This window comes from Macaca thibetana, chromosome 2 (assembly GCF_024542745.1).
Source record: "Macaca thibetana thibetana isolate TM-01 chromosome 2, ASM2454274v1, whole genome shotgun sequence".
NCBI classification, from domain to species: Eukaryota; Metazoa; Chordata; class Mammalia; order Primates; family Cercopithecidae; genus Macaca; species Macaca thibetana.
Window position 1 is genome coordinate 90,137,713 of NC_065579.1, and position 26,696 is coordinate 90,164,408.

Here is a 26,696-nt window from a genome sequence, read left to right on the forward strand (position 1 = left end):
ATTTGCCTGAAGAGTGCTTGTGCCTGCTCTGCTCAGTTGGTTTGAGTGCAGGCTAGTGAGGCCACATGAGCTACACACTGGCTTGCTGGCCTTGCTTGGGTTCTTTCTGGGTAGCTAAGCAATTCTTAGCACTTAGCACAGTTCCTAATTATATGCCTGTCTATGGGATTATTTTATTGAGGCCTGGCTCCCCCACTCCCAATGGCTATAAAGACTATGTTTGTTTTTGGTTTTGTTCGCCATTGTACCATGGTGCCTGGCACTTGGTGGGGGCTTTGTTAAGTATGTGTTGAATAAACTGACAGGAAGCCTGTCTCCACTGCTGGGAAAATGACTCAAAGTAAACACTACCGAGGGTATCTGTCTCCCTGTCTTTGTTTACCAAGAATTGCAAAAAGTATTATCTAGTGAGATCCTGGGAGATTTTGCGCTACCCATTTATAACCTTCTCTAGGGGCTGGGCGCAGTGGCTCACACCTGTAATCCCAGCACTTTTGGAGGCTGAGGCAGGCAGATCACCTGAGGTCAGGAGTTTGAAGCCAGTCTGGCCAACGTGGCAAAAACCCAGTCTTTACTAAAAATACAAAAATTAGCCAGGCATGGTGGCGGACGCCTGTAATCCCAGCTACTTGGGAGGCTCAGGCAGGAGAAACACTTGAATCTGGGAGGCAGAGGTTGCAGTGAGCCGAGACTGCGCCATTATACTCCAGCGTGGGCAAAAAGAGAGAAACTACGTCTCAAAACAATAAAATAAAATATAAAATAAAATAAAATAAATAAAATAAAACCTTTTATAGGACACACCATTTGCAGTTCAAATAGGATTGACCAAGAAATCACTGAGAGGAAAGTTGCTTTAATATCAGACAGCCAGAGGGGCCAGGTGTGGATAACACAGGCTCAAGACCACCGCTGGCTTGAAACTGAAGGCTGGATAGGAGCGGGTATGAGGATCAGTGAAGAGGCTGAGAAAATATGCAGGAAGCCTCTGCCTTTATATTTTAGGCTGGGGCCAGAGAGAAACAATGGCATAGCTCCCCAGGACTTTGCTCCTCAACCCCGGGGGGGGACCGACCCAGCCTTGTGCCATGCCCTTGGTGCTTCCCCAGGATCCAAGACTGGGCACCCTCTCCCTCCCCTTGCTTCACTGGACAGCCAGCTCAGGTGGAACTCCACATGGGCAACAACAGCCAAACGTGTAGGCACAGAGCCAATACACAACCCTAGAATTACAGGTGGTTAGAGCCACAGGCAATTTAAAATCTATAGATCAAATCCTGAAGCCGTAGTCAAGAGAGTGAAATTCTAAATTTGGCCCCTTTCTTATAATATTCTAAATACCTTCCCCCACACCTAACAATAATTCTGATTACTGCTGACCAAGTGCTCACCAAATTCCAGGCACTCTGCTGAGTTCCTACATGGATGATCTCTTTTAACCCTCAAAACAAGGCTGAGGGAGGGAGACCATACTTGTTTCCATCTTGTAAGCATTGAAATGGAGGCTGGAGATGTCCAGCGGCTCATCGAATCCATGGCTGGTGGTGAGAAGCTCTGGGTCTTCTGAATTCTAGTTCAATGGTGAGTACCTACTCTACCCTCTCTCACTTGCAAGTCCTCTAAGCTATATTTGAATTACCTATTTAAAGATGGCCAGCACATCTTACTTATCAAATGAGTTTATAATAGCTCCATGAAATTGAATTCTCAGCCTCAAAAATACTCACATGTAACTCTAAGATTTTTTTTTCTTAAGACTTTCCCACTAAGTGCCTGTTCCTGTCCTGCTCCAGAATCTACTGCCCACTGGCAAACCGGAGGCAAGATTCCTTACCCTCTCTGCCCTCTTCCAACAAATGTTTCTGTAGAACACATGTGCATCAGGCAGGGTAGAAGGCTTTGAAGGGGACACAAAGATAAAAAACACAAGATCCTTATTTTCCAGGTAGTGGCAGGGAAAACATATGATGAGAACACACATGCCCCCGACACAGGCCAACTTCCGATTAGTGTACTGACGAGATAGAAGGCAAAATTAAGTGCTCAGGGAATTCACAGGCTGGGCTCGCTTCCAGCAGGGAGATGGTCATTAGGTAGGCCTTGCAGAGGGAGCAGAATTTCAACAAGTAGTTGTGGAGCCTCTCCTCAGACTGGGATTAAATACTTACTATTTCCTGAGTGCGGGGCTTATGCAAGACACACAGTAGGCTCCCTAACACATTTTCTAAACACTAGCCGCTTGGGCTAGGCTAGGAGTCATGGGCTTGAATCTTGGTTCTGATGCCACCACTGGATGTAAATTGTATAAATCCTACCCTTTCTCTGGGCCTTTGATTTTCCCCAACTATGAAATAGGAATATGGAGGAGGCTGGATATATCCTTGCTCATGGGTTTCTGGTTAGGATTACACTAAGTGAATACATGCAAAATTATTTTCAAGCCAAAATGAAATAGAAATACAAGAGACTGTTTCTCACTATTCTTATTGTTGTTACAAAAACTAAAAAATAGCAAATTCCATATGCTTCTCATGTAGCTAAAAGCCTTTTTTGGAGGGGGTAGGGCAACTACTTGAGGCCAGGCACTGGGGATACAAAGATTAATAACACCCAGCCTCCATCCTTGGAATCTGGAAGGTCTAGGAAAGGAGATAGTAGGTACAATTGGTAATATAAGTTTAATGTGCTACTACAAAGGCTGGGCTGGAGTTTGGCAGGAACTCTACTCTTTCTTTTTTTTTTTTTGAGATGAAGTTTCATTCTTGTTGCCCAGGCTGGAGTGCAATGGTGCGATCTCGGCTCACTGCAACCTCTGCCTTCCGGGTTTAAGCGATTATCCTGCCTCAGCCTCCCGAGTAGCTGGGATTACAGGCATGCACCACCACGCCCAGCTAATTTTGTATTTTTAGTAGAGAAGTGGTTTCTCCATGTTGGTCAGTCTGGTCTCGAACTCCTGACCTCAGGTGATCCACCTGCCTCGGCCTCCCAATGTGTTGGGATTACAGGCGTGAGCCACCGTGCCTGGCCGAGCTCTGCTCTTAGTGGTAGTGCAGGTGGATAGTAATGCTTAGGACAAGAACTTCAAATGTGAATCAACTGGCATTCTCCAACACAAAATAGAATTAAAGGCATAGGGACTTTTTTTTTTTAAGTTTGAGCTTATTATACTATGTTCCAGGCACTTTCACATCCATCATCTTCCTAATAAGCCATGTATTATTATGCCAGTTTTACAGATGAGGAAGCTGAGACTCAGGGTGGTTGGGTAATTTCCAAGATCTATAAAACTAGAAGCATAAAGGCGAAATTTAAACCCAGATTATCTAACTGTAAGCATGGGGCTTTTCCCAATATCCCTTGTTGCTTTCTTATCAGCCAATGTTTCTATAGAACCCATTCCATGCTAATCTTGAATGACCTTCTTACTCGGATTGCTTTTCCCAGGAGAAAGACTAATCTTTGATAGAGTGCAGTGGTGTGATCTCAGTTCACTGCAACCTCCATCCACTGGGTTCAAGCAATTCTCCTGCCTCAGCCTCCCTAGTAGCTGGGATTACAGGCATGTGCTACCATGCCTGGCTAATTTTTGTAGTTTTAGTAGAGATGGGGTTTCACCATTTTGGTCAGGCTGGTCTCAAACCCCTGACCTCAAGTGATTCGCCTGCCTTGGCCTCCCAAAGTGCTGGGATTACAGGTGTGAGACACTGCGCCCGGCCTGATGAGAGAGATTTTACAGTAACCCCTCCCATCATCATTTCCTCTTCCACTTCCTATGATAAACTAATTCCCTCCTACTGTGCTCTCCTGACCTCTCCCTCTCCTCCAACCCCAGCGAAACTGCCAAGGAGTTAAGAATCACAATACATGAGGAGGCTGCAGAGAGAGCACCCTGCCTCCTCAGCCATTAGCCTACAAATCTCAGGACAAAATACACTGAGAGAAGGGAGAAATTTGAATACAATTCTGTCTAAGAAAGAGTTCACATAGACCAAAATCTGACTATGCCTTAATTTTGCAGAACTGTAAGGAATCTTAAAATATAATTATCAGACTTGCTTATTTTACAGATTCAGAAAACTGAGACTCAAGAAGGGGAAAGGACCTGCCTCAAGTCACACACTAGCAATAGGCAGAGTCTGGACTGGAACTCCAGTCTTCTGACTCCCAGGCTAATGCTTTTTCACTAAAATACATTGCCTCTTTAGCTTTTCCCATTAACAACTCAACTTACATGAGATCATAGCCCTTTCAAGAAGAAAGCTCAGTGCTGGTATCTCTGCAAAGCCCAGAAGTCAGTGCCCCACTCTGATCAGCTGATGTGCTCATCTAAAGAACAGGAAGTGGTTTCACTTCTAGCTCTGAAAGCACATTGTAGGGGTGAGAAAGGGGGATTTGGGGAAGAGAGTTCCTGTACTTGATAGTCAAAAGCAATCAGCAGACACTTTGGTCTTGCTTGAAGAAGGGGAAGATATAAGGTCAGACATGTAAGGGGAAGATAAAGGTTGTCCTTGATCAGCACATGATTTCATCAAGAGCTTCCCCCAGCCGCAGGGTGGTGGAGAGTGGAAGTGGGGAGGCGGGAGGGTGGTGGTGGGGATTCGGCTCTGCTCATTCCCTTCTCTGCTCTGAGGGAGCTAGATACCAGAGTGGGGGCTGAGATAGGAGCACCAGGGTAGGAAAATTTGCAGGAACTTGATACAACCTTCAATGCTTCCTCCACCCTCCGTTAGCACCCATAACTTCCCCTGTCAAGAGAGGAAGAAGGAACACATTATTCAGCTTTACACACGGAAAAGTTTACTGTGTGAAATAAAGGAGACTTTAGAGGTCAACAGAAGCTGGGCACGGTAGGTCACACCTGTAATCCCAGCACTTTGGGAGGCTGAGGCGGGTGGATCACCTGAGGGCAGGAGTTTGAGATCAGCCTCGTCAACATGGAGAAACCCCATCTCTATTACAAACAGAGAAAAAGTATCCGGGCATGATGGTGCACACCTGTAATCCCAGCTACTCAGGAGGCTGAGGCATGAGAATTGCTTGAACCTGGAAGGAGGAGGTTACAGTGAGCCATCATGTGCCACCGCACTCTAGCCTGGGTGACCGAGTGAGACTCTGTCTCAAAAAAAAAAAAAAAAAAAAAGAGGTCAACAATTCCTGAATCCTCTCTTAAAGGACAGAGGTGTGGAGATGATGTTTCCTGATGACCTGGCCTGGAATATAACAATCTGATTGTCAAATAGATGGGTGTGAAACAAGAGAATAACCTCCCCAACCCCCGCATTGATGTCAGGGGAGTTTTGTTTTCTTCTAGTGGTAGGATCACATCCCACCTTAGTACTAACAGCCGGGGACATCAAAGCACACAGACACAGAGCCATGGAATGCCAGGCACGGGAAAGACTGCGGGCATTTGCCTGTAGCAATGGTGCTCCAACCTGGCAGCCCATCAGAGTCATCTGGGGAGCTCATCAAAATTGAGATTCCCAGGAACCAGCCCAGAGATTGATTAGGTAAATCTGGGCTGGGGTACACAAATCTTCATTTTCAACAAGCAGCTGGTTTAAGAACAAAGGATCTGGTTCAACCCCATCCATCCACCTATCAAAACTTTGATACAAGATACTGCTTTTACAGTAAAGAAAACTGAGGTGCCAAAAATAGGTTAGTAGCAGGACTTGGACTAGAATTTGGTCCTCTTCCTGCTGGTATGGTGTCTCTGCCAGTGCTCTTACACCTGCCTTTCTCTTCCATCCCACATGTCCATTGAGGACCTGTGAGGACCCGTGAGCCCACAGGGGAATCAGCTGCCAGGAGCTTTGATTGAATCTCTCCATTTAGATCACTGGTGGAAAATGGCTACTTTTGAGGCTGGGGTAGAGGTGGTTTTAAGGACATTCTCAGAAAGCTGTGTTCTGTATTCTGGTGAGTTAAAAGTGGAAGGCCCAGCTGGTGGCCTCTAAAGCATACTACCCAGTTGTTCCAGACAGAAAGAATAGTTGGTTCATGGGAGCAGCCTGCTGTGTTAGAGGAACCAGAGTGGCGGAGGCAGAGTGAGCAATGGAGAGAGTGGCAGAAGAGGAGGTCTGGGAGGTAATGGGAAGCCAAAACATACGGGACCCTCTAGGCCACGTGATCTTTGGCTTTTTCTCCAAGCCACTGCAGAATTTTGAGAAGAGAAGTGTCATAACCTGACTGCTCTGATGTGGTGGTGAGAACAGGTTACCTACGGCAGTGGGATAGAAGCAAGGAACCCAGTGAGGAAGCTTTGCAGTAATTCAGGGGACAGAGGTTGGCAGCTCAGATCAAGATGGCAGGAATACAGGTGGTGAGACATGGTTGAATCCTGGATGTTTTTTAAAAGTAGAGTTAACGGATTTTCTGATGGACTGGCTATGAGATGTGAGATAAAAAGGGGAGTCAAGGATGATGCCAAGCATTTGGCTCTAGTGATGGGAAGGCTGGAGTTACCAACTGAGAGGAAGAAGACTGTGGGTGGAGAAGGTTTGGGGGAGGGACAGCAGAGCTCTGCATTGGACATACCAAGTTTGAGGTGTCTGCTAAACACACAAGGGAAGTACGGCACAGGCTGCTGGACACAGGAGCCTGGAGCTCAGGGAAAACTCGAGACAGGCTGGAGGCATCATTGAGTATACACATGGTATTTAAATAAAGTCTTATGACTGGATGAGGTGATCAAGGGATTAAGCACAGGCAGTGAAGAGAAGAGGGTCAAGGACCCTGCCTGGGGACCCTCCAGTATCAAGAGGTCAGAGAGAAATGAGACCGAGAAGGAGTGAGGGAGGAGGAAAACCATGAGCAAGTCAAGTCCTAGAAGCCAAGTGGACCAAGCGTTTCCAGGAAGAGGGAGTGATCAGCTGGGTCACATGCCACTGACAGCTGTGGCAAGATGAGGGTTAGGAACTGACGATTGGATTTAGCTATTGGAGAACTGGTAACCTTGACAGAGGTAGCAGTTGACTCTGAACCTCATGGAGCCCCACAGTTTGACAACTGACTGTCATTGAAGACACCCTTATTGTGAATTTTTGTCTTCTGGATTAAGTTGTAAACTTTGCAACATCGGATGACGAGTCAGCACATGCGCGGAGCACAGAGTCCTTGCTGGGCTGTGGGGCCTTATGAAGCCCGTTGACACCCACCTGAGGGCTCCTACCACTGGGCATTGACCTGAAGCAATTATCCTCATTCCTGGCTTACCTTGAACGCAGAATTTCAGTTCTTTGGGGTCAGTGACACCCTTCCTGCTTTCCCGGATCACGGCCCGGTTCTTCTTGTTTTCTCCCCAGAGATTGGTGCCTCCGTACATGCTGGGAATGTTGAGAATGGCAATGCCTTCCAGGAAGATGTTGCTCAGGTCCACCCCAACCCCATCACACTGGAGGACAGAGAGAAAAGGCCATCTGTTAGTGTCCTCAGCGTGTCACAACCCAAGGTGCTCTGTGTGTGTGTGTGTGTGTGTGTGTGTGGTGGGTACTCTCTTAAAGGATGTGACAGGTCCTCAGCCACCACCCTGCCACTGTAAGAGGAGAAGTCATGGGCAAAGTCGCTCAGACTTAATGCTTTGACCCCTGCGGTGAGACGAGAGATCCAGTCCTGGTCAGCTCTGGGGAAGACAGCACAAGGCTCCAGGGGTCATCTTTAGGTCTAGAAGTGCTTTAGGGCTGCTTCTCAAGTCAATTGTCAAACTGTTCTCCAGTCTAATCTCATTATCATCAATCTTGCCCCTTCCTAACCATTAGAAGATTTAGTGGAACTGAATTCAGAATCTAACAAATGACAGAATTTTTTTTTTTTTTTTTAGATGGAGTCTCGCTCTGTCGCCCTGGCTGGAGTGCAGTGACACAATCTCGGCTCACTGGAACCTCCACCTTCTGGTTTCAAGTGATTCTCCTGCCTCAACCTCCCAAGTAGCTGTGATTACAGGCACCCACCACCATGCCTGGCTAGTTTTTGTATTTTTAGTAGAGACGGGGTTTCACTATGTTGGCCAGGCTGGTCTCAAACTCCTGACCTCATGATCTGCCTGCCTCGGCCTACCAAAGTGCTGGGGTTACAGGAGTGAGCCACCACGCCTGGTCAGAAACTTTTTGTTTTACCCCCTCCTATTTTATCTCTCTGTGAGAAGCACAAGACTTTAAGCTTTGGAAGGCTTTCAGAATCTGCCTGTCTCCTGTATCTGTATCATAAGTGCAATTTTGGCATACGTGTTTGCTGAAGGAGCAGAGTTTCTTTATCCAATCTCCACAACTTGCAATCCCCACCAGGTATGAAAAGTCAGAAGGCTTGAATTTTCATCTCGCATGTCTATAAAGTCAGCCCACTTTGGCATCGTGCTTACCAACACAGCAAGAAATATCAGCTCTGATCCTTGTTCCTCAGAATAGTAGGTAGTTTATTTCACTTACAGAAGCAAACACTGGACCCAGAGAGTTGAGCTAAGTTATCCAAGATTGCACAGCTAATAAATAACAGAGCAGGGGTTCAAAGTTGGGGGCTTTGACTACAAAGTACATGGTCTTTATCTTGTTTATTGTGAGAAAGAAAAAATCCAATGCATACAATAAAAACCCACTATCTCTGAGGTTACGTACAAACCCAAACTTCCAGAGACTTATCAACAGAGGAGGACTAGAAAGGTATTGTTGCCATCAGAGGAGGACTCGAAGGCTTGTTGCCATTCATAGTGACTCATCTCCTGATTTCTTCGCAGGTCTTACATTATGTTATCTTGTTTCCCCAACTACAAGATGGAATACACTGAGCATCTCTGGTAACTGGGAACTCATTTTTTCACTGAGAAGTTCTGATAATTTGAGAGGTCTCTTTATGTTGATCTGGATTCTCTCTCACTCTTGTTTCCACCGGTTGGTCCTGTTCTCTCTTCTGAACTCATACAGACCGACCCTCCTTCCTCCTCCATGGGCCACCCCCAAGACAGATGATGATGATGATGATGACGACGATGATGATGATCACCATCGTGCACATGTATTAAGCACTGCCATCTACCACACACAACTTTATACACATCTCATTGATTATCTTCGTAATAATCCTATAAGTTAGTTACTATGACTATCCTCTTTCTACACTGGGGAAACTGAGGCACAGAGGAGGTTAAATAACTTGCCCAAAGTTCACAACTTACAAGTGGAAGTACACGGATTTAAGGGCAGGCACTCAGAGCCCAAGTCTTTTATTTCTCCTCCCTCTCACACTACCAGGTTGTGCCACCTCTGGACTGTCAACTCTCTTCATCTTCTCCCATGGGACTTGGTTTTCAGATCTTTTCCCATCCTGGCTGCCCTGTTTTGCACACACTGTAGTTTGTTACCCTGCTATTTGGCAAGGTCCCTAGCATTGAAAACAACACCAATGATGGGATTTGATGGGGGCAGGTGGCTACCACACCAGTACTTCTTGTGGCTGAAATTGTGTGATACTATCCTGCCCCAGAAATGAGATGACGTGCAAAGCTCATGTAAGAGTTCAGCACGTTATCCATTATCCTTATCCTTATTATTCAATATGATCAAGGTTGCACTGGCCCTTTTGTTAGCGACTAGATGACAACATCACTTCAGCTTAAATGGTGGTCATCTTTGTTGCCCAGACCATCTCATGATCCTATTTTTCATCCAATTCTTTGCCATTCTGAACCTGTGTAGATTTAAAAAAATAACATAGACATAAAACTTTACATTTATGTTAATTAATTGCATCTGGCTTTCAGCCCAAATTTCCTCTAGTCTACCCAGTTTACTTCCAATCTTCATTCTGTGACCTTCTGTCATAGCGTTCCCATCATTTGGGGATTAAGTCATTAATATGTGTGCATAAAAGGAAAAAACAGTGATCGAGCCCTCTCCTTGGTCAGTTTAACACCAAACATTATGCGTTAACATCCCTAGGGGTATGGATGCCCTATCGGAGCTGCATCTTCTGGACTGGACTGTCACCCAGCTACTTTTTATTATAAGACAGACTGATGGAATTCAGAGATGAGAGGCACATAAGGGAAGGTGCCTCTCATCTTTCATAAAAATAGCCCCAGTGAGGTTAAGAAACTTCCCTGTGGTCATCTAACTTATTAATGGTAGAACTAGATACGTATCCAGGTCTCCAGACCTCAATCCTGTGTTCTTTCCACGAAAACATAAAACACTGTACCGAGATCAAACAGCGTTTCCTAAATGACCACCCTGCAACCTCTATCAGAAAAGGAATAAGAGAACTCAATTAAGTCACCAATATCTCTGTGCAAAGCCTAAATACTTGGTTAATAATCTACTCTAGAATCTTGCCAGGGATCAGAATAAAGTGTATCAGTCTGTGGTTTCCAGAATGTACCCTATTCTTATTTTTTGAACACTGAAGCCATATTTGTCTGCCTCTTATTGGCTAGAACCTACTCTGTTTTCTGGATTTGTCAAAGCGGCCCCTGAATGATATCTACAGGCTTGTCCGGCAACTTGGATTCAAATGTGTGTGTGTTTTTCAAAGCCAGTTAGTTCTCCGCTGATCTACCTTGGGCTCTAGTATCCACCTTTGGCATCTCTTCTTCCACTTTTAGTTTAAGGCCACTCTCTTTGGAAAAGATGAAAACTCTTCCAGAATGGCAAAGTCCTGTTGAGCTATGCTTTCTATGTTCTTTTTTGCTTCAAATGTTGTCTAGCATTCAGCTTGGCCTTCAGTTAGCCTGAAGCCAGGCTCATAGCTCTGAGTTGCTTTTGTGTATTCCTACCTGGTTGCATGCCCAGGATCTGCCTTTGTGTGTATTCGCACAGTTCCCTGAAAGCATGGGCTCAACCAGCTCTCTCTGTTGCTGTCACATTGATTGAAAAACAAAAACCAACTCCTTTTTCTTTTCTTTTCAATGTGATTCATGACTTCTTAGAAACTTATTTTGGAATGTCTTCTACCCTCCTATCCTTCATACACATATTCCTAATTAGGGATTTAGGCTGGAGTCCCATTGGATCACACTTTCTTTTTTTTTTTTTTCAGACAGAGTTCTGCTCTTGTTGCCCAGGCTGGAGTGTGGTAGCGTGATCTTGGCTCACTGCAACCTCCACCTCCTGGGTTCAAGTGATTTTCCTGCCTTGGCCTTCTGAAGTAGCTGGGATTACAGGCACCTGCCACCATGCCCAGCTAATTTTTTTTGTATTTTTAGTTGAGACGGGGTTTCACCATATTGGCCAGCCTGGTCTTGAACTCCTGACCTCAGGTGATCCACCCGCCTCGGCCTCCCGACGTATTGGGATTACAGGCGTGAGCCACCGCGCCTGGCCCACACTTTCTTTTATTCTTGTCACCCTCTAGATGAAGCGGCCACTTTCCCCGTCTTGGTTGTAGTTGCTTCTACATCATCTCAATTTATTCATTGTTGGTCAAAACATCCCTTTCCCTTCTAAGCAGTAATAATAATAATATTAGCAACTCATGCTAGTTGAGAGCTTCCTAGGGCACTGTGCTGGGATTAACCCACAGCATCTCTTGGGATCTTTACATGAACATGATGAGGGAGGCAGCATTGCTACCCCCAACTGACAGAGCCTCTTAGGGGTTAAGATGCTTGCTCAAGGCTCCATAGCTTCCCACTCTACAAGATGGCAGAGCCAGGATGCAAACCCAGGAAGGCAGATGCCAGATCCTACGCTGGAGATGAGTCAGTGAGGCAAATCGGGATTTTTGCTGATGCTAGGCTTATAGCAAAATTAAACTTCCAGCTGTTTGAATAATTGAGATCTCCCACTACTGCTCTATCTTATTGAGTGCTTAGAGCAATGCCTGGCACATCAATGTTGGATATTAATATTATTATATCTTGCCTCCACACCAGGTTCGTTTTTCAAAAAAGTACATCACCAGCACCGTCCTTGACAAACAGTATTCCACAAAGTCACCTTTCTTCTGTACTACAGTTTTAAGTGCACTCTGTCCCTTCATCTCTATCCATAGCCAGCTAAGTGTGTTTGCTATTACCTTGGTAAACGTTTACCGCTTCCTGGAAGAGCAGACAATCCTCACTCTGCTTTCTAGGTTGTCCCCTTCCCTATTACCGCAGTGGGTCCCATGTAGATAGGGCAAGTAGAGGAGGTGGGAGAAGCCTGGGGTCTGCCGGACGCTGATGTCCTCTCCTCTTGGAATGCACCTACTTGGAAAGTGAAAGCCAATATAGTGTCTTGGAAAGAATGTGCTTGCCTGGGCTTGGAGGCAGAGAGACATGGGTTTAAATCTTGGCTCTGTCACTTGCCAGCGGTGTGATTCCAGGTTGTTTCCTTACCCCTCTGAGGTTTAACTCGTCATCTGTAAAATGGAGGATGGGGGAATAACATCTGCTTTAAGAGGCTGAATGGTGTCTGGAAAGCAGTCGCACTCTGTAACTGTCTGCATTATTATTACAGGTTCCCCAACCTCTGTGCCAAGAGGAATTTATCTTCCTGAATTCACTCCCCACACCTGAGGCTTTGCTGGAAGCATCTTGATGGTCTGTTGGCCCGACCCAGGCTGGTAAGAGCTTTGGCAAGCGCACGCCTGCGTGCCCATTCTCCAGAGTTCCTGGCCTCGCGATAGTGCCCTGATTTCCTTCAGAACCCCAGGCCCGCTCTGGAAGTGGAAGCTAGCCGTGCTGTCTGGGAAAGTGGAGCCGAGCAAGGGACGCTGTCGGCCTAAATGGAACGCCGGCCCCGGGGACCGCTCCCCGGCGGGTTCCGGAGCTAAATCCTCCAACTGTTCCATGACGTCATCGGGCCCCCTCCCCCTGCTCCGGCCCGAGCGGCCCCGGCGTGGCGCGAAGTAGGGTGGCGGTCCTCGCGCACCGTGGGCCATCCCTAACCCAGGACCTGGCTAGCAGGCTGCCCTCCGAGCCCAGGCTGCGCTGGGCGGAACCGCGGATTTATAGCCCGGAATGGCGCTGAAACAGCTCCTGGCCAGAGCAGAGAACGTGCGCACGCTTGAAATCGTGCTCCCTGGTGCCCTGGCGGCCAGGTGCCCGACGTCGGGCTTGGAAGCAGGGCCGGAGTCCGTCTGAACCCAGGCCCGGGAGACCAGCGGCTGCCGGTCACGTTCGACCGTGTCCCCCTTGGGAGGACAATCCCCCCAGTTCTGGTTTCTTCCTGAGCCACGGGTGATTGGTTGGTTTGGTGGAAGGCCAGTGCACAGGTAACAGAGACTGGGTGAGGAGGCAGAGCGCATTTATGTGCAAATGAAACGCACGGGGAACCCGTATTCCTCTCCGCCTCCCAGCCCTTGACGTCTCGATCCCTACAGTCACAGAATTCTAGGCAGAGGCAGCCGACTTCTCCGCCCTCACCGACCGGGACCTGGAGCACCGAAGCTTCCCAACCGGTGCCGGCGTTTCCGCGCCCTCCTGCTGTCCTGCGCCGCGACCTCAAAAGGGTGGCGGATGGGGGCCCCTCCACTCCAGCCCCGTCGATCCTATTTCGGAAGGGCCTCAGGGAAGGAGATTCCACAATTTATTTGATGACCTGTTTCAGTTTTAGCAACTAGGAAATTCCCCCTTCTTCTAACCTCGATTCACCGTGCCACAGATTTGGTTTGGAGGCAGATGGTTCTGTTTATAGGCCTGCCACTCGGCTTTGTCTGCTCTCAGGAATGACCTCCGCCAGGCCAGATCGGAGGTGGAAGCCAGGACTCGGTAGCTCCGGAGGCATATGTCCCCTTCCTGCTGGAAATTTTCTCTTTCTTGGATGCCCTGCCATTGAGTTATTGTCCCTCCCATCTTCCACGACTCCTTCTTGGTCTTTCAAAAAAAAAAAAAAAAAAAAAAAAAAAAAGCCGGGCACTGTGGCTCACGCCTGTAATCGCAGCACTTTGGGAGGTGGTTGGATTACCTGAGGTCAGGAGTTCAAGACCAGTCTGGCCAACATGGCGAAACCCCCGTCTCTACTAAAGATACAAAAAAATTAGCCGGGTGTGATGGGGGGCGTCTGTAATCTCAGCTAGTCTGGAGGCTGAGGCAGGAGAATCGCTTGAACCCAGGAGGTGGAGGTTGCAGTGAGCTGAGATGGCACCACTGCACTCCAGCCTAGGGGACAGAGCGAGACTCCATATAAAAACAACAACAACAACAACAACAACAACAACAACAAATTATGGTTATTTTCAAACATACAGGGAAAGTATAGAGAATAATAAACCCTTGTGTACCCCAAAACCCAGTTTGGGTAATTAGCACCTCTAGCAACTGGCAGCTAATCTTGTTTTAACTCTACCCCAGTTCACTTTATCACCTCCAGATCAAACTAGTTTATAGCAAATTCTTGAGATTCTATCATTTTATCCATAAATACTTGACTATGTGTCTTTAATAACTTAAAGAAAATTACAATACTATTGTTACTCTTTAAAAAATTCTTTAAAAAGGATCCAGTAGTTGTTCAAATTTCCTTGATAGTATCATTTTTTAAAAAAATTGTTAGCTTGCCTGAAAAGTCTTCACATTGCATTTGTTGATATATATCTGTGAGGTCTCTTTGGATCTATAGACTCCTGTTCTTTTTTATCCTTGTCTTTTGTTTATTGAAGAAATGGGTCATTTGTACTTAGAGTAGTGCTTCTCAAACTTTAATGTGCATGCAGATCACTCCAGGGTCTTATTAAAATGCAGATTCTGATTCGGGAGGTCTGGGTGAGGCCCGAGACTGCATTTCTGACCCCCTCCTTGGTGATGCTGACGCTGCAGGTCAGTGGACCACACTTTGAGTAGTAAGGCTGTAGTGCTGTGCAGATTCTGGATTTTGCCAACTGCATCTCTGGGGTATCTTTGAAACATAGTCTATCCCTTGTATTTTCACTAAATTGGTATTTTTAGATCTAGAGGCTTGACTAGATTTAGGGTTAGCTTTTTGGCAAGATTACTTCATTAGTGCGGCTGTATATTTCCTATTGCATCTCATTAGCAAGCACATAATTTGGTTGTCTCTTTTTTGTGATTTTTAAACTGATCAGTGGATTCAGGTGTTGTCAGCCTGCACCTTCTATTATACAGTTCTTGTCTAGACCGATTACCGTAGTCCCCTAATGGTAGGATACCCTTGAGGATACCCTAGCACCCTCCCTGTACTTTTCATCCAAATCTCTACAGATGCTATTTTCTCCATAAATTATTTCCTGTATAGTCTTTTAAAAGGATCTTTCTCTCTTTTTCTTTTCTTTTCCTTTTTTTTTTTTTTAAGACTGAGTCTCACTCTGTTGTCCAGGCTAGAGTGCAGTGGTACGATCTCGGCTCACTGTAACCTCCACCTCCCAAGTTCAAGTGATTCTTCTGCCTCAGCCTCCCAAGTGGCTAGGACTAGAGGCGCCCATCACCACACCCAGATAATTTTTTGTGTTTTTAGTAGAGACAGGGTTTCATCCTGTTGGTCAGGCTGGTTTCGAACTCCTGACCACGGGTGATCCACCCGCCTTGGCCTCCCAAAGTGTTGGGATTACAGGTGTGAGCCACCGCACCTAGCCTCTCTTTTTCTCTTCTCTGCATCTGTACTCTCATGGAATCAAAGACCTGAAGGGCTTGAAAAGTCACCCAGTCCAAATACTTCACTTTATAGATGAGAAAACTGAGGCTAAAGACGTTTAGGGAATGGCCCAGTGTTACTTAGCTAATTAGAGTGAGCTGATCCAGAATTAGACCTGTGATTGCTTGGACTGACAACCAAGAAGCCATGAGTGACTTTATAAAGAGGAATTTTGGCTATTGGATGAGGGCTGAAGCATGGAGTCTTAGAATGGGAAAGCAAAATGGGACATTAGAGACCATTCCTAATTACCAAAATGAGAACAGTGAGGCCTAAAGTTGTAAGTTGACCTTCCCAGATGACACAGCTCTCTCCTGGGAGAGATAAGGTCTTAACCAGGGACTCTGGGATGAGTCAGGTGGTGGTAGTGAGGGAACAGAGTCAGAGTCTGTGTGGTTTGGTGGCACACGGGCTGGAGAGGGAAGATGGGATCTAAAAGGATAAGGTGATTGAGGAAAAGGTTTTTTCGTGGATGTTTGAGGCAGAGAAGATACTCAATACATCTTGTTGGATGAATGAATGAGAAGAGGAAGTTGGGATGCCTAGGATGGGAAGTAGATGGAGTGGAAGAGAAGATGCTGAACAGAGTGCTGGGACATTGATCTGGGGATGATACCAGAGTCCTTCCTTTCTCAGTGAGTGAGAGAGTTGGCCAGGGGGTAATTCTTTTGAAGATGGAAGTAGTAAATGCTGGGCCACGTCCAGGGAAAATAGTACTTCAGTTATAGTCAGAAGGAAGAGAGAGGGCTGAGGAAGAGGTGGGCAGTATTCTGACACACTTGAATAGGGGTTCTGGTGGGCTGAGAGGGGCATGGGCAGGAGGTGATGGTGGCCTCCCTTGATGCCTGGGCTCCATATCAGAGCCCTAGATACACTAAAAGGCAGAGGGTAGCTGACCTAGACCTGAGTGAAATCCCCCACCACCCCACACAGTGCCTCTTTTTTAAGGGAACAGGACACTGGCAGGCAATAGGGAAAGAGAAAGCACCAATAAGCCACCCTGTGCACCTGTGCAGCCCCCGGGGGTCCTGTGGGACCTAGGTAAGAACAAGGCAATGGTGCTCATTTACAGCGAGAGCATTTCTGCTACCACAGGAGGGGAGCAGGCTCTCTCTGTGAATTAGCTTGGCAGGTTGGAATGTAAGTCAGACTATGAGGAAGGCTGGATGCCATAGGGTCTCCTTTGGTTTGGACACAGGAGAGTAGCTGAGGGAGAGGGTTAGCTGACTCTTAGTAAATGTCAGTTGTAGTAGCCTGAATTCTGCATAGAGGCCACAAAGTTGGGGACTACTTACCTTTTTTTCTACTGTACACACTGCCTAAATTGTCCATCAGCTCTTTTATGCCTGTTAAAAAACCTTTGCAGCTCAAAAGCCTTCTCCCTATGAGGTTCTCCCCAATGCTCTTGCTAGAAATGAATCTTCTTTTTCTCTGAATTTTCACTGCCTTGTTTTCTCCTCTTATATGGATGTATATTCTGCCATGCATTTTGCATATTATTCTGTCCCCAAAAGACTTCAAACTCATGGAAGGTGGGGACCATATCTGACAGCTCTGTGTTCTTCATAGTACCTGGCATGTCTTACCCATATCAGGTGTCCAATGTAACCATTTGTGAGTTGAAAGAAATAATGTGTGCAAAAATCCTAAAATGGAAACCCAGGTGTTCTTTGAAGAAACGTGATACAGTTTCTTTGCTTCCAGATGAGTTCCCCCAACCTCTCAGGATGAATATAGTGAACAAAAAAAGTGGACCAAATTTCCAGGATAGGGAGAGACATGGAGGGTTAATCCAAGTTTCCATCAAGTAGTCCTCTGATCATAGCTGAAGGAAATCCATACTTGAACACTTGAATAGGCAACAAGAGTAGGGCACATGAGGCATGTTTTATATGAGAGAGACATTAACAGGCAGAAGAAAGGAGTACTCACTGATCCATCAAGAATGATGAGAACCTACTTATTCTGTGCTAGACTCTAGGGATGGAGCAGAAATGGGACACAGTCCCTGTCCTCAAGGTACTTCCAGTGGGTCAATACTAGAGGCAATGGTGTGCTGCTAAATGCTTAACAGCAGACTCCCCTGGAGGAAAAAAAAGCCTTTGTTATTGTGTTCCATGGTGGTGTAAATATTCCTACTATGGCCAAGTTCAAGTGACCATGATGACATCACCGAAAGGCAAGTTGGGAAGAGATACACCAGCAAGCAAGCTTGCTCTAGCACACCACTGGCTGGAGGCAACAGGGAAGAAAAGGAAGTAGTTATCTGCATGTCTGCAGGGCCTATGGCCATAATAGAGAAATGTACTGGGAGTGAAAGAAAAACAGGGCAAACAACAATATCTGTTTTCCCTAGAGAAAAACTAGAGAGAATGTTTTTATTGTCAATAATCTTATGTGGCTCAGAAGGGAAGAAAAGGTGATGTATTGAGTGGCGCTGATGAGTGGTGACAACATTATTGGAAAGACAGTCCAGTATTTTTTTTTTTTTAAGACAGAGTTTTGCTCTTGTCACCCAGGCTGGAGTGCAATGGCGCAATCTCAGCTCAGTGCAACCTCTGCCTCTTGGGTTCAAGGTATTCTCCTGCCTCAGCCTCCCGAGTAGCTGGGACTACAGGCACATGCCACCATGCCCAGCTAATTTTTGTATTTTTTTTAAGTAGAGACAGAGTTTCATCATGTTCGCCAGGATGATCTCAATCTCTTGACCTTGTGATCCACCCGCCTCAGCCTCTCAAAGTGCTGGGATTATAGGCGTGAGCCACCTCACCCGGCTTTTAAGACAATCCAGTATTATCCACTTACACAAACTGGCGTGGTCTGTAGCAACTCTAACAGAACAGTGGCTTCTTCTGCATTCAGAGGTGCTGGTTTATATCATTTTAGGAGCTGATGTCTATTGTGGGCAGTTAGATAATGATATTAATCCACACATATGTTATATATTATTAATATATATCATTTATTAAGTAACTATTATGAACCAGCACTTTATATATTTTATGTCTAATCTTCACAACCCTACAATGTCAGTATTTGTATTCCTCCTTTTTTTTTTGAGACAGAGTCTTGCTCTGTAGCATAGGCTGGAGTACAGTAGCATGATCTCACCTCACCACAACCTCCACCTCCTGGGTTCAAGTGATTCTCCTGCCTCAGCCTCCTGAGTAGCTGTGATTACAGGTGCACACCACCACATCCGGCTAATTTTTGTATTCTTAGTAGGGATGGGGTTTCACCATTTTGGCCAGGCTGGTCTTGAACTCCCGACCTCAGGCGATCTGCCTGCCTCACCCTCCCACAGTGCTGGAATTATAGGCGTGAGCCACTGCGCCTGGCCTTGTATTCCCATTTTTACAGATGAGGAAACATTGACTCAGTGACACTAAGGAAGGAATGTCTTTCTAAATTTGTCAAGGCTCATGATAGTCCTCATGAACCTGCAGGTTTCCTGCATGAGATGCAAGTGATGAGATCAAGCAGTCAGCCCAACTTACAGAGTGCACGCACCCGATGCCTCTTACTCTTGTGCTTTGTTACCTATGAGATCACATTTAGAGTATCATAGAACAGGAATTTGATTTTTCATTTTAAGGCGGACCCTGAAAAAAATGGACTATATCAAGAGAAGAGTGGTCCAGGATATTTATGGGTCCGTAAATCAAGTCATCTAAGGAACTGAGGCTGTTTAGCTCAGTGAAGATGAAGAGGAGACACCATGAAGATACATCTCCAGCCCTATGAAAGGCAGTCACGTGGAGGAGTGCAGAGGATGCTGTGTGTGCCCCTGGAGGGTGAAAATGGGCCCAGTGGATGGTGAATTCAGTCATGTACTCCGTAAACACTTATTGTGCGCCTATTTTGCTCCAAGTATTGTGCTAAGTGCTGTCTAGGGAAGAAGATGATAAGGAATGGGACACACAATCCTTGTTCAACATCAGGAAGAACTTTCTGAAAATCAGAGCTGTCCAGTAGCGCAGCAGGCTTCTTGAAAAGTAGTGAGCTTCCTATCTTTGGAGTATTCACGAGGAGGCTGGGTGCCCACTTATCAGAATGTGCTAGGACGAGTCTTTTGTGGAGTGGTAAGTGGAACTAAATCCCCTTCCAGTTCCAAAATTCCATATCCACGTTCAGCTTTGTTTTGGCAGACTAGTGTGCGCTGTGCTGAAAGAGTGCCATCCTGACCCCCACTTCCACCCAGCCTTGTCCGCCCTGCTGTGTGCTGGGAGTTCTCTGACAGCGAGCCGAGGTGGGCCAGTTAGACTGGAAAGTGGCTGCATCTGTGACAGGGATGATGGAGTTCTGGCGGGTTTGTGTGGGCTCAAGGAATGTGGCATTGAAGCCATGTACACACAACCTGCTTAAGAACATCCCATGGGCAGAAAATGTTTTCTTCCTCTTTAGCCCTCCTCTGTTGCCGTGCCAGGCGGGCACAATGGTGCCTTTGAGAGGGGCAGCTGGAAGGGGGTGTTGGCAGGCAGACTGGAAGTAGAATATTGCAGCTGGGGGTGGGGGTGCCCAAATCCATTTCCAGGAGTGAGCCGGCACTGGGTGCCAGTTTCCAAAACAAAACTGCTGTTTCTCAGAGTTCACAGTGGTGGGTTGCTTCAGAGCTGGACAGAAGGCAAAGCTGTTTCCTATCCGCTGCTCCACCCTCCCCAAGTGTTTTTTTTTTTTTTTTTTTTTTTAACTGGTGTGTTAAGGGATTCTTGCTCTGGATGTAGATTAATAGGCTTTGCTGTCTGTCTGGGAAGCTAAGGCCAACCTGGAGTGGATGGGGCTTTTTGAGGGAGCCACAAGAAAGGGCTCAGAATGGAGATCCTTTCTGCCCTGCAGGGTGATTTCCACCCTACAGCCACCCGGCACCCTCACTGCCACATGGGCTCTGCCCACTCACTGTCTTAACTCTGTTGGGTGGGAAAGAGGTGGGAGAATGTTGGCATTTCCTGTCCTGGTTCACACTTGTCCCGGACCCTCTGCTACTATCAAAGATACCACCAATAGCTTCCTAGAGATGGGCGTGGGAGGCCTGCTCACTCACTATGCAGTTAGGAGAAGGCCTGAGTGCCCGCCGTCTTCCCCTTTGTGTTACAAATGCAGCAAGGTGGGCCCCTTTTCCTGGTAGCTTCCAAGAAAAAGGCGTGACTTGAGGCTGGTCAAGTGATCATTTCTAATGTTCACACCAATTGTGGAATTTCCTATACTTGGTTCAATTTTACAATCAACAAATAACTATTGAGGAATTAGTTCATTTTAGGCATTGTGCTAAGTCCAGGGGTATAGAATGAATAAGATAAAGTCCTTGCTTCAGAAAGCTGACTGCCTGATAGATATGCCAAGTCCTGAATGGGAGCCCCTTTATCAACAAAATGGACACATGACTTTTCTAAAAGCAGGAGGGTAATGCAGAGGTCATCTCCTACTGCAGGTCCTGGGGGCATTGTGAAGGGCATATGGGCTGGGGATCACAGATTGAGGCTTGAAACTCATCTGATCTTGGGAATACTTACTTATTTTGTGAGATGCAGTTTCCTTGGGTAAATAATGGGAATAATACACAACCATGCAGAGCTGTTATAAAGATGAAATAAGACAGAGCTTGCCACATGGTAAGTACTCAGTAAGTTGCTGCGATGGTTATTCATTTGTTTATCCTAAAGGGCTTGAGATATAACATGTGTGTGTGCACAGTGGTATTTATCCAATCCCTTGTAGATTCTATGACCTTCTTTAAAGATTCAATTCTTCTACCTTCTTAATTCCTCTTCTAGTGAAGACTAAGATTAGTCAGTTTAGGACCTCACAGGATAAGTTAGAAAAACAGACATATCCACTATAGCCAACAAGACATATTTGTATATAATATTCTGTTTAATAACCTGTGATTGTAGAGGAAGAAAAGGATTGTAATGTTTCTCTTCTCTGAGGCTCCCAAATCTCCCGGGTGTGGTGATGAAGATCATGAATTCCTCTGAATATTCTAAAAAGCCTAGGTCATTTCCCACTGACAGGGCCTCAGAGTTTATTATTACTTAAAAGATGCATTTGTTTGGTAGACATTGCTTGGGGAAAGTTAATTCTTTTAGTAAGGGACCTTGGTGGTAGAAGACTTATGCTTCCTGGGGCTGGGACAGAGGTTGGCTGAGACAATCTTCCTGAAAAAAATGTATTGTGGGAGCACATTCTGACCCAGCATGCTGAATCACATGACTCCCAACTTCGGTCTCCTGAGACTTTCTTGGGCCCCATCTATTAAACATGCTGCATATCCCCCAACAATTACTTTGGGAAAATGTAGGCATAAAACGTAATCTTTAAAAGTTATTCCCAAGTCCACGGAAGACACAAAGTAGATAGAGCCAGGAGTCTGAAGACAAAAGAAAATCAAAGCAATTCACAAAGAACAAAAGAAAAGGAAAAGAACAGGAAAATAAAAGCATATGAATGAATAGAGGTTTGAAGTGAACTGCAGGGTGCGCATTAGTAAGAAATAAAAAAAGAGGGTCATTTAAGAAAGAGAAAAAGTTTTATGTGCCAGAAACTGCAAGCAAACAATGGAATTCTGTAAGGGAAAGTTGGCGGAAACAGTTTTTCCTTGGTAAGCTGAACGATTCTAAGCATCGGTGAAGGAAACTTGTAGTCGGCGCGTGATTGAAAGAGACAGAGATGGGGATGATGGAGCTGCATTTAAAAATGAATAAAGATGTAATAAGCCAAAGAATCATAGAGGTCCTCAAGAGGCCTGATGTTAAAGAAACAAGGGTTGATGTTAAGACTGAAACGAGGCCAGTGTTGTAACAGTGCTAATTCCTGGTTGGTGGGATTGGGGGTTATTTTCTTTTTTGCTCCTCTATATTTTAAAATGTTCTACCATGAATTTGGATTACATTTGTAATCAGGAAAAGAGGTTAGCACACATATTAGGAGTAGCAGAAAGAAACCAATTAGGAGGAAGCAGAAAGAAACCAAGTGGTGAGAACTGGTGAATGGGCAAGAAGAAGCAACCAGAACTGGCAGGAGCTGCCTTGGATGGTCTCACAGTGAAGGTGGTGCTGGAGTGAGGGAGCTGCTGGACTGGATTGAGGAAGGGAATAAACTAGAAGGAGGAGCTCTCTCAGGACCATTCTAGCCTTACTTTTGACTTCAGGATTTGCTATGTAATCAGGTTGGCCCTCTTATTTTCCACGAACTCAAAATCCCTTCTAATGCTCTTCTCAACTTTCCCTTCCCCATGCATGTTTCCATTTCTGCCACTGTGGCTGCATGGACGGGCTGCCCGTCAGTCAGTTCCCACCTTCCTTACTCCAGCGAAAGGCTCTACCTCTGGTAGCTGAGAAGAAGGTTCAGATCATATCAGGAGAGACCAAGACTTGAAGACCTCTTTCCCTCTAGTTTAAGAGAATGCAGCACTGCAGGTGGATGCTAAGACAGAGTAGAGAATGCCCACAGCTGGAGCTTATGAGCTGTGCGTTCTCTTCTGCACAGACTGGTTTGGGTGAACTTAGTTAAGGTACTTAACCTGTGAAGTCCTTAATGTCTCTCTTTTAAAAATAATGGCACTGGCCAGGTGCAGTGGCTCATGCCTGTAATCCCAGCACTTTGGGAGGCCGAGGCAGCTGGATCACTTGAGGTCAGGAGTTGGAGATCAGCCTGGCCAACATGGTGAAACCCCATCTCTACAAATACAAACATTAGCCAGGCGTTGTGGTGTGTGCCTGTAATCCCAGCTACTCAGGAGGCTGAGGTAGGAGAGTCACTTGAACCTGGGAGGCGGAGGTTGCAGTAAGCTGAGATCGTGCCACTGCACTCCATCCTGGGTGACAGAGCAGACTAGTGTGCTTATTAAAAATTTTAAAATTTAACCATTTTAAAGTGTCAATGGCATTTAGTACGTTCACTCACACTGCCTTTTTAAAGTGTTAGAATAACATAGTCATTTGGGTTGGTTCCGTTTTGCCTTAATAAAAAAATGTTGCATTTCACCTCCATGCTCATGTGTGAGAAACTCTCTAGATCAATGTCGAGAAGAACTTGCTGGGTCATATAGGCTATAAATGCATTTTCGGCTTGGTGTGTATTGACGAACCGCCCTCCAAAGTGGCTTACCACTGATGTTCCCACCAGCAGGGTCTAAGAGTTCCCATTTCTGCTCCTCCTCACAGATAGTGGCTGGGTTTTCATGCAACACCATAGAGCAGTTAAAAGTGACCAACCAGGCCGGGTGCAGTGGCTCATGCATGTAATCCCAGGACTTTCAGACGCCAAAGTGGGCTGATCACTTGAGGTCAGAAGTTCAAGACCAACCTGGCCAACTTGGCGAAACCCCGTCTCTACTAAAAATACAAAAATTAACTGGGCATGGTGATGGGCACCTGTAATTCCAGCTACTTGGGACACTGAGGCGGGAGAATCACTTGAATCCGGAAGGCGAAGGTTGCAGTGAGCCGAGATTGTGACATTGCACTTCAACCTGGGTGACAAGAGTGAAACTCCTCAAAAAAAAAAAAAAAAAAAAAAAAAGTGACCAACCTGCTCTATCAGCACTAACATGGAGTGATCTCAAGAACATAAAGGTGAGTGAAAAGGTAAGTTTGGAGAATGAAGAGACTGGGGGCTTCAGCTTTATCTGTAGTATTTTATTTCTTCTGTTGAAAAATAGTTGAAGGGGCTGGGCGCGGTGGCTCATGCCTGTAATCCCAGCACTTTGGGAGGCCGAGGTGGGTGGGTCACCTGAGGTTAGGAGTTCAAGACCAGACTGGCAAACATGGCAAAGCCCTGTGTCTACTAAAAATACAAAAATTAACTGGGTGTGGTGGTGGGCACCTATAATCCCAGCTACTCAGGAGACTGAGGCAGGAGGATCACTTGAACCCAGGAGGAAAGGGTTTCAGTGAGCTAAGATCACGCCACTGCACTCCAGCCTGGGTGACAGTGTGAGCTCCATCTCAAAAAACAAAACTAAACAACAACCACAACAACAAGAAAAGGAAAAATAGTTGAAGGAAATAAGACAAAATGATGACAATATCAATTCTGAGTGAGGGGGAGTTGGCAGTATTTGATATACTATTCTCAAGACTTTTCAGTATTTAAAAAAAAACCCTCAACTAAAAGGAGCAATTGATGTGCAGAGATGCCCAAAATATACTGGATAACCAGATTTTTTTTTTTTTTTTTTTGAGCAGCTTCCAGATTTGGACTTACTTCCCCTCCATCAAAGTTTATATTAGTTCATATTAGTGGAGCTGGCTGGCCTTCCCTTGTGAATATTGTTTTAAAGATTGGATTAAATATCAAGGAATTGAACCGGGCACAGTGGCTCATGCCTGTAATCCCAGCACTTTGGGACACTGAGGCAGGTGGATCACAAAGTCAGGAGATTGAGACCATCCTGGTTAACATGGTGAAATCCCGTCTCTACTAAAAATGCAAAAATTAGCCGGGCGTGGTGGTGCACGCCTGTAGTCCTAGCTACTTGGTAGGCTGAGGGAGGAGAATCACTTGAACCTGGGAGGCGGAGGTTGCAGTGAGCCAAGATCACACTACTGCACTCCAGCCTGGTGACAGAGCAAGACTCTGTCAAAAAAAAAAAAAAAAAAAAAAAAAAAAATCAAGGAATTTTGTAAGTTCTTATTTTTAGCCAGTAAAATGAAACATCTCTACAAAATGTAAAATAAGTGCTCAAGTTGAAGCCTGTCTGGTTTGCTCTACCTAACTATGATCCCATCCAGAAAGCTCTGTAAGGTTATTCTGGGCCTGGGGTGGGGGAGGTGACTCACTGTGTGCCCCCCTCACGCCACCCCCCACCTGCTTAATCAGGTGAAATCAGGTTAGAATGAATATTAAGAGCCTCTGGAGGGGAAGAGATGTCAGAGAGGAGCACCCTGAGAGACTGCCTTAGACCAGGGCTGGTGAGGGTGGGGTGTGGGTGACATGCTGGCTTCTTTTTTTTTTTTTTTGAGACAGAGTTTTGCTTTTGTCACCCAGGCCGGAATGCAACAGCATGGTCTCAGTTCACAGCAACCTCCGCCTCCCGGGTTCAAGAGATTCTCCTACCTCAGTCCCCCGAGTAGCTGGGATTACAGGCATGTGCCACCACACCCGGCTAATTTTGTGTTTTTAGTAGAGATGAGGTTTCACCATGTTGGCCAGGCTGGTCTCGAACTCCTGACCTCAGGTGATCTACCCACCTCGGTCTGCCAGAGTGCTGGGATTACAGGCATGAGCCACCACACCTGGCCGACAGGCCGGCTTCTTAATTAGAGCCCACAATGATTTATGGAGCACCCAGTTTCCAGGTACAGCACTCAGGTTCACAGACCTTCCTTTGTGGTCTCATAGAAGCAGCATCTAGGGTGAACGTTTGCAATTTTTTTTTTATGCTCCCGTTTTGATAAATGGAAAGAATTAATTCCTGCTTTTAACGTTATCTGAAATGTTAAAATAAAGACTGTGAATGATAAGGAGATTGGATATGCCCAAACCTGGTTAAGAGTCTCTGCTCTAGACTGAGCTTCTCAAGTGCCAGTACTGCCCAAAACTCTCAGGTGTCTGGCAAATCTGGATTTGAAGCCTGACCTGATCGCTCGCAGGTTATGGACCTCAGGTGAGCTTCTTACCTTCTCTCAGCCTCTGTCCCCCTTCTCTGGAAAGGTGATTATGACACCTGCCACTTAGGGCTGCTTTGCAGATTCCGTGAGGCACTTAGCACCACTGCCAGTTACATAAAAAAACAAAAACAAAAAGCCCTGAAAACTTTAATCCTAATAATGGCCTTAGGAGGTAGACTAACCCCTATGCCCCCCATTTTTTAGATGAGAATACTGAGGCTCAGATATACAGTTCAATAAGTTGCTTAACCTAAGCACAGACCAGGGCTCACTGCCAGGCCTTGTGACTCCAAGTCAGGGCCCTGGCCAAGTGTCTGCAGGTGAGCAGGAGATTTAGAGTCACCTTCTCCTCTACCTGAGTCACAAGGCCCTAAAAAACAGGGTCAGGGGTGATTTGACTCATGTGGCTCTGCAGGACTTTTTGGATCTAGTTTCCTTAGCACTAGTTAAGCAAGTGCCATATTGAACAGCTTTTGTGTGTTCTGTGGACTCCCTTCAGTTTCTCTCTCGTCCAGTTGGCCCAGTT

General features: G+C 46.0%; 1 protein-coding gene across 5 annotated transcripts in view; it reads right to left on the bottom strand.

The window, feature by feature from the left end:
• The window catches only part of DGKG (diacylglycerol kinase gamma), a 198,870-nt gene that overhangs the window by 18,638 nt on the left and 153,536 nt on the right, over positions 1-26,696 (bottom strand). For 3 of the 5 annotated variants that reach the window (XM_050780243.1, XM_050780241.1, XM_050780242.1), the window contains one exon: positions 7,219-7,396. In XM_050780243.1, coding sequence (XP_050636200.1) covers positions 7,219-7,396 — 178 coding nt within the window. Of the gene's footprint in view, positions 1-7,218; positions 7,397-11,940; positions 12,331-26,179; positions 26,274-26,696 lie in introns of those variants that run through there. The other 2 variants (XR_007723454.1, XM_050780244.1) reach the window with 2 other exon arrangements.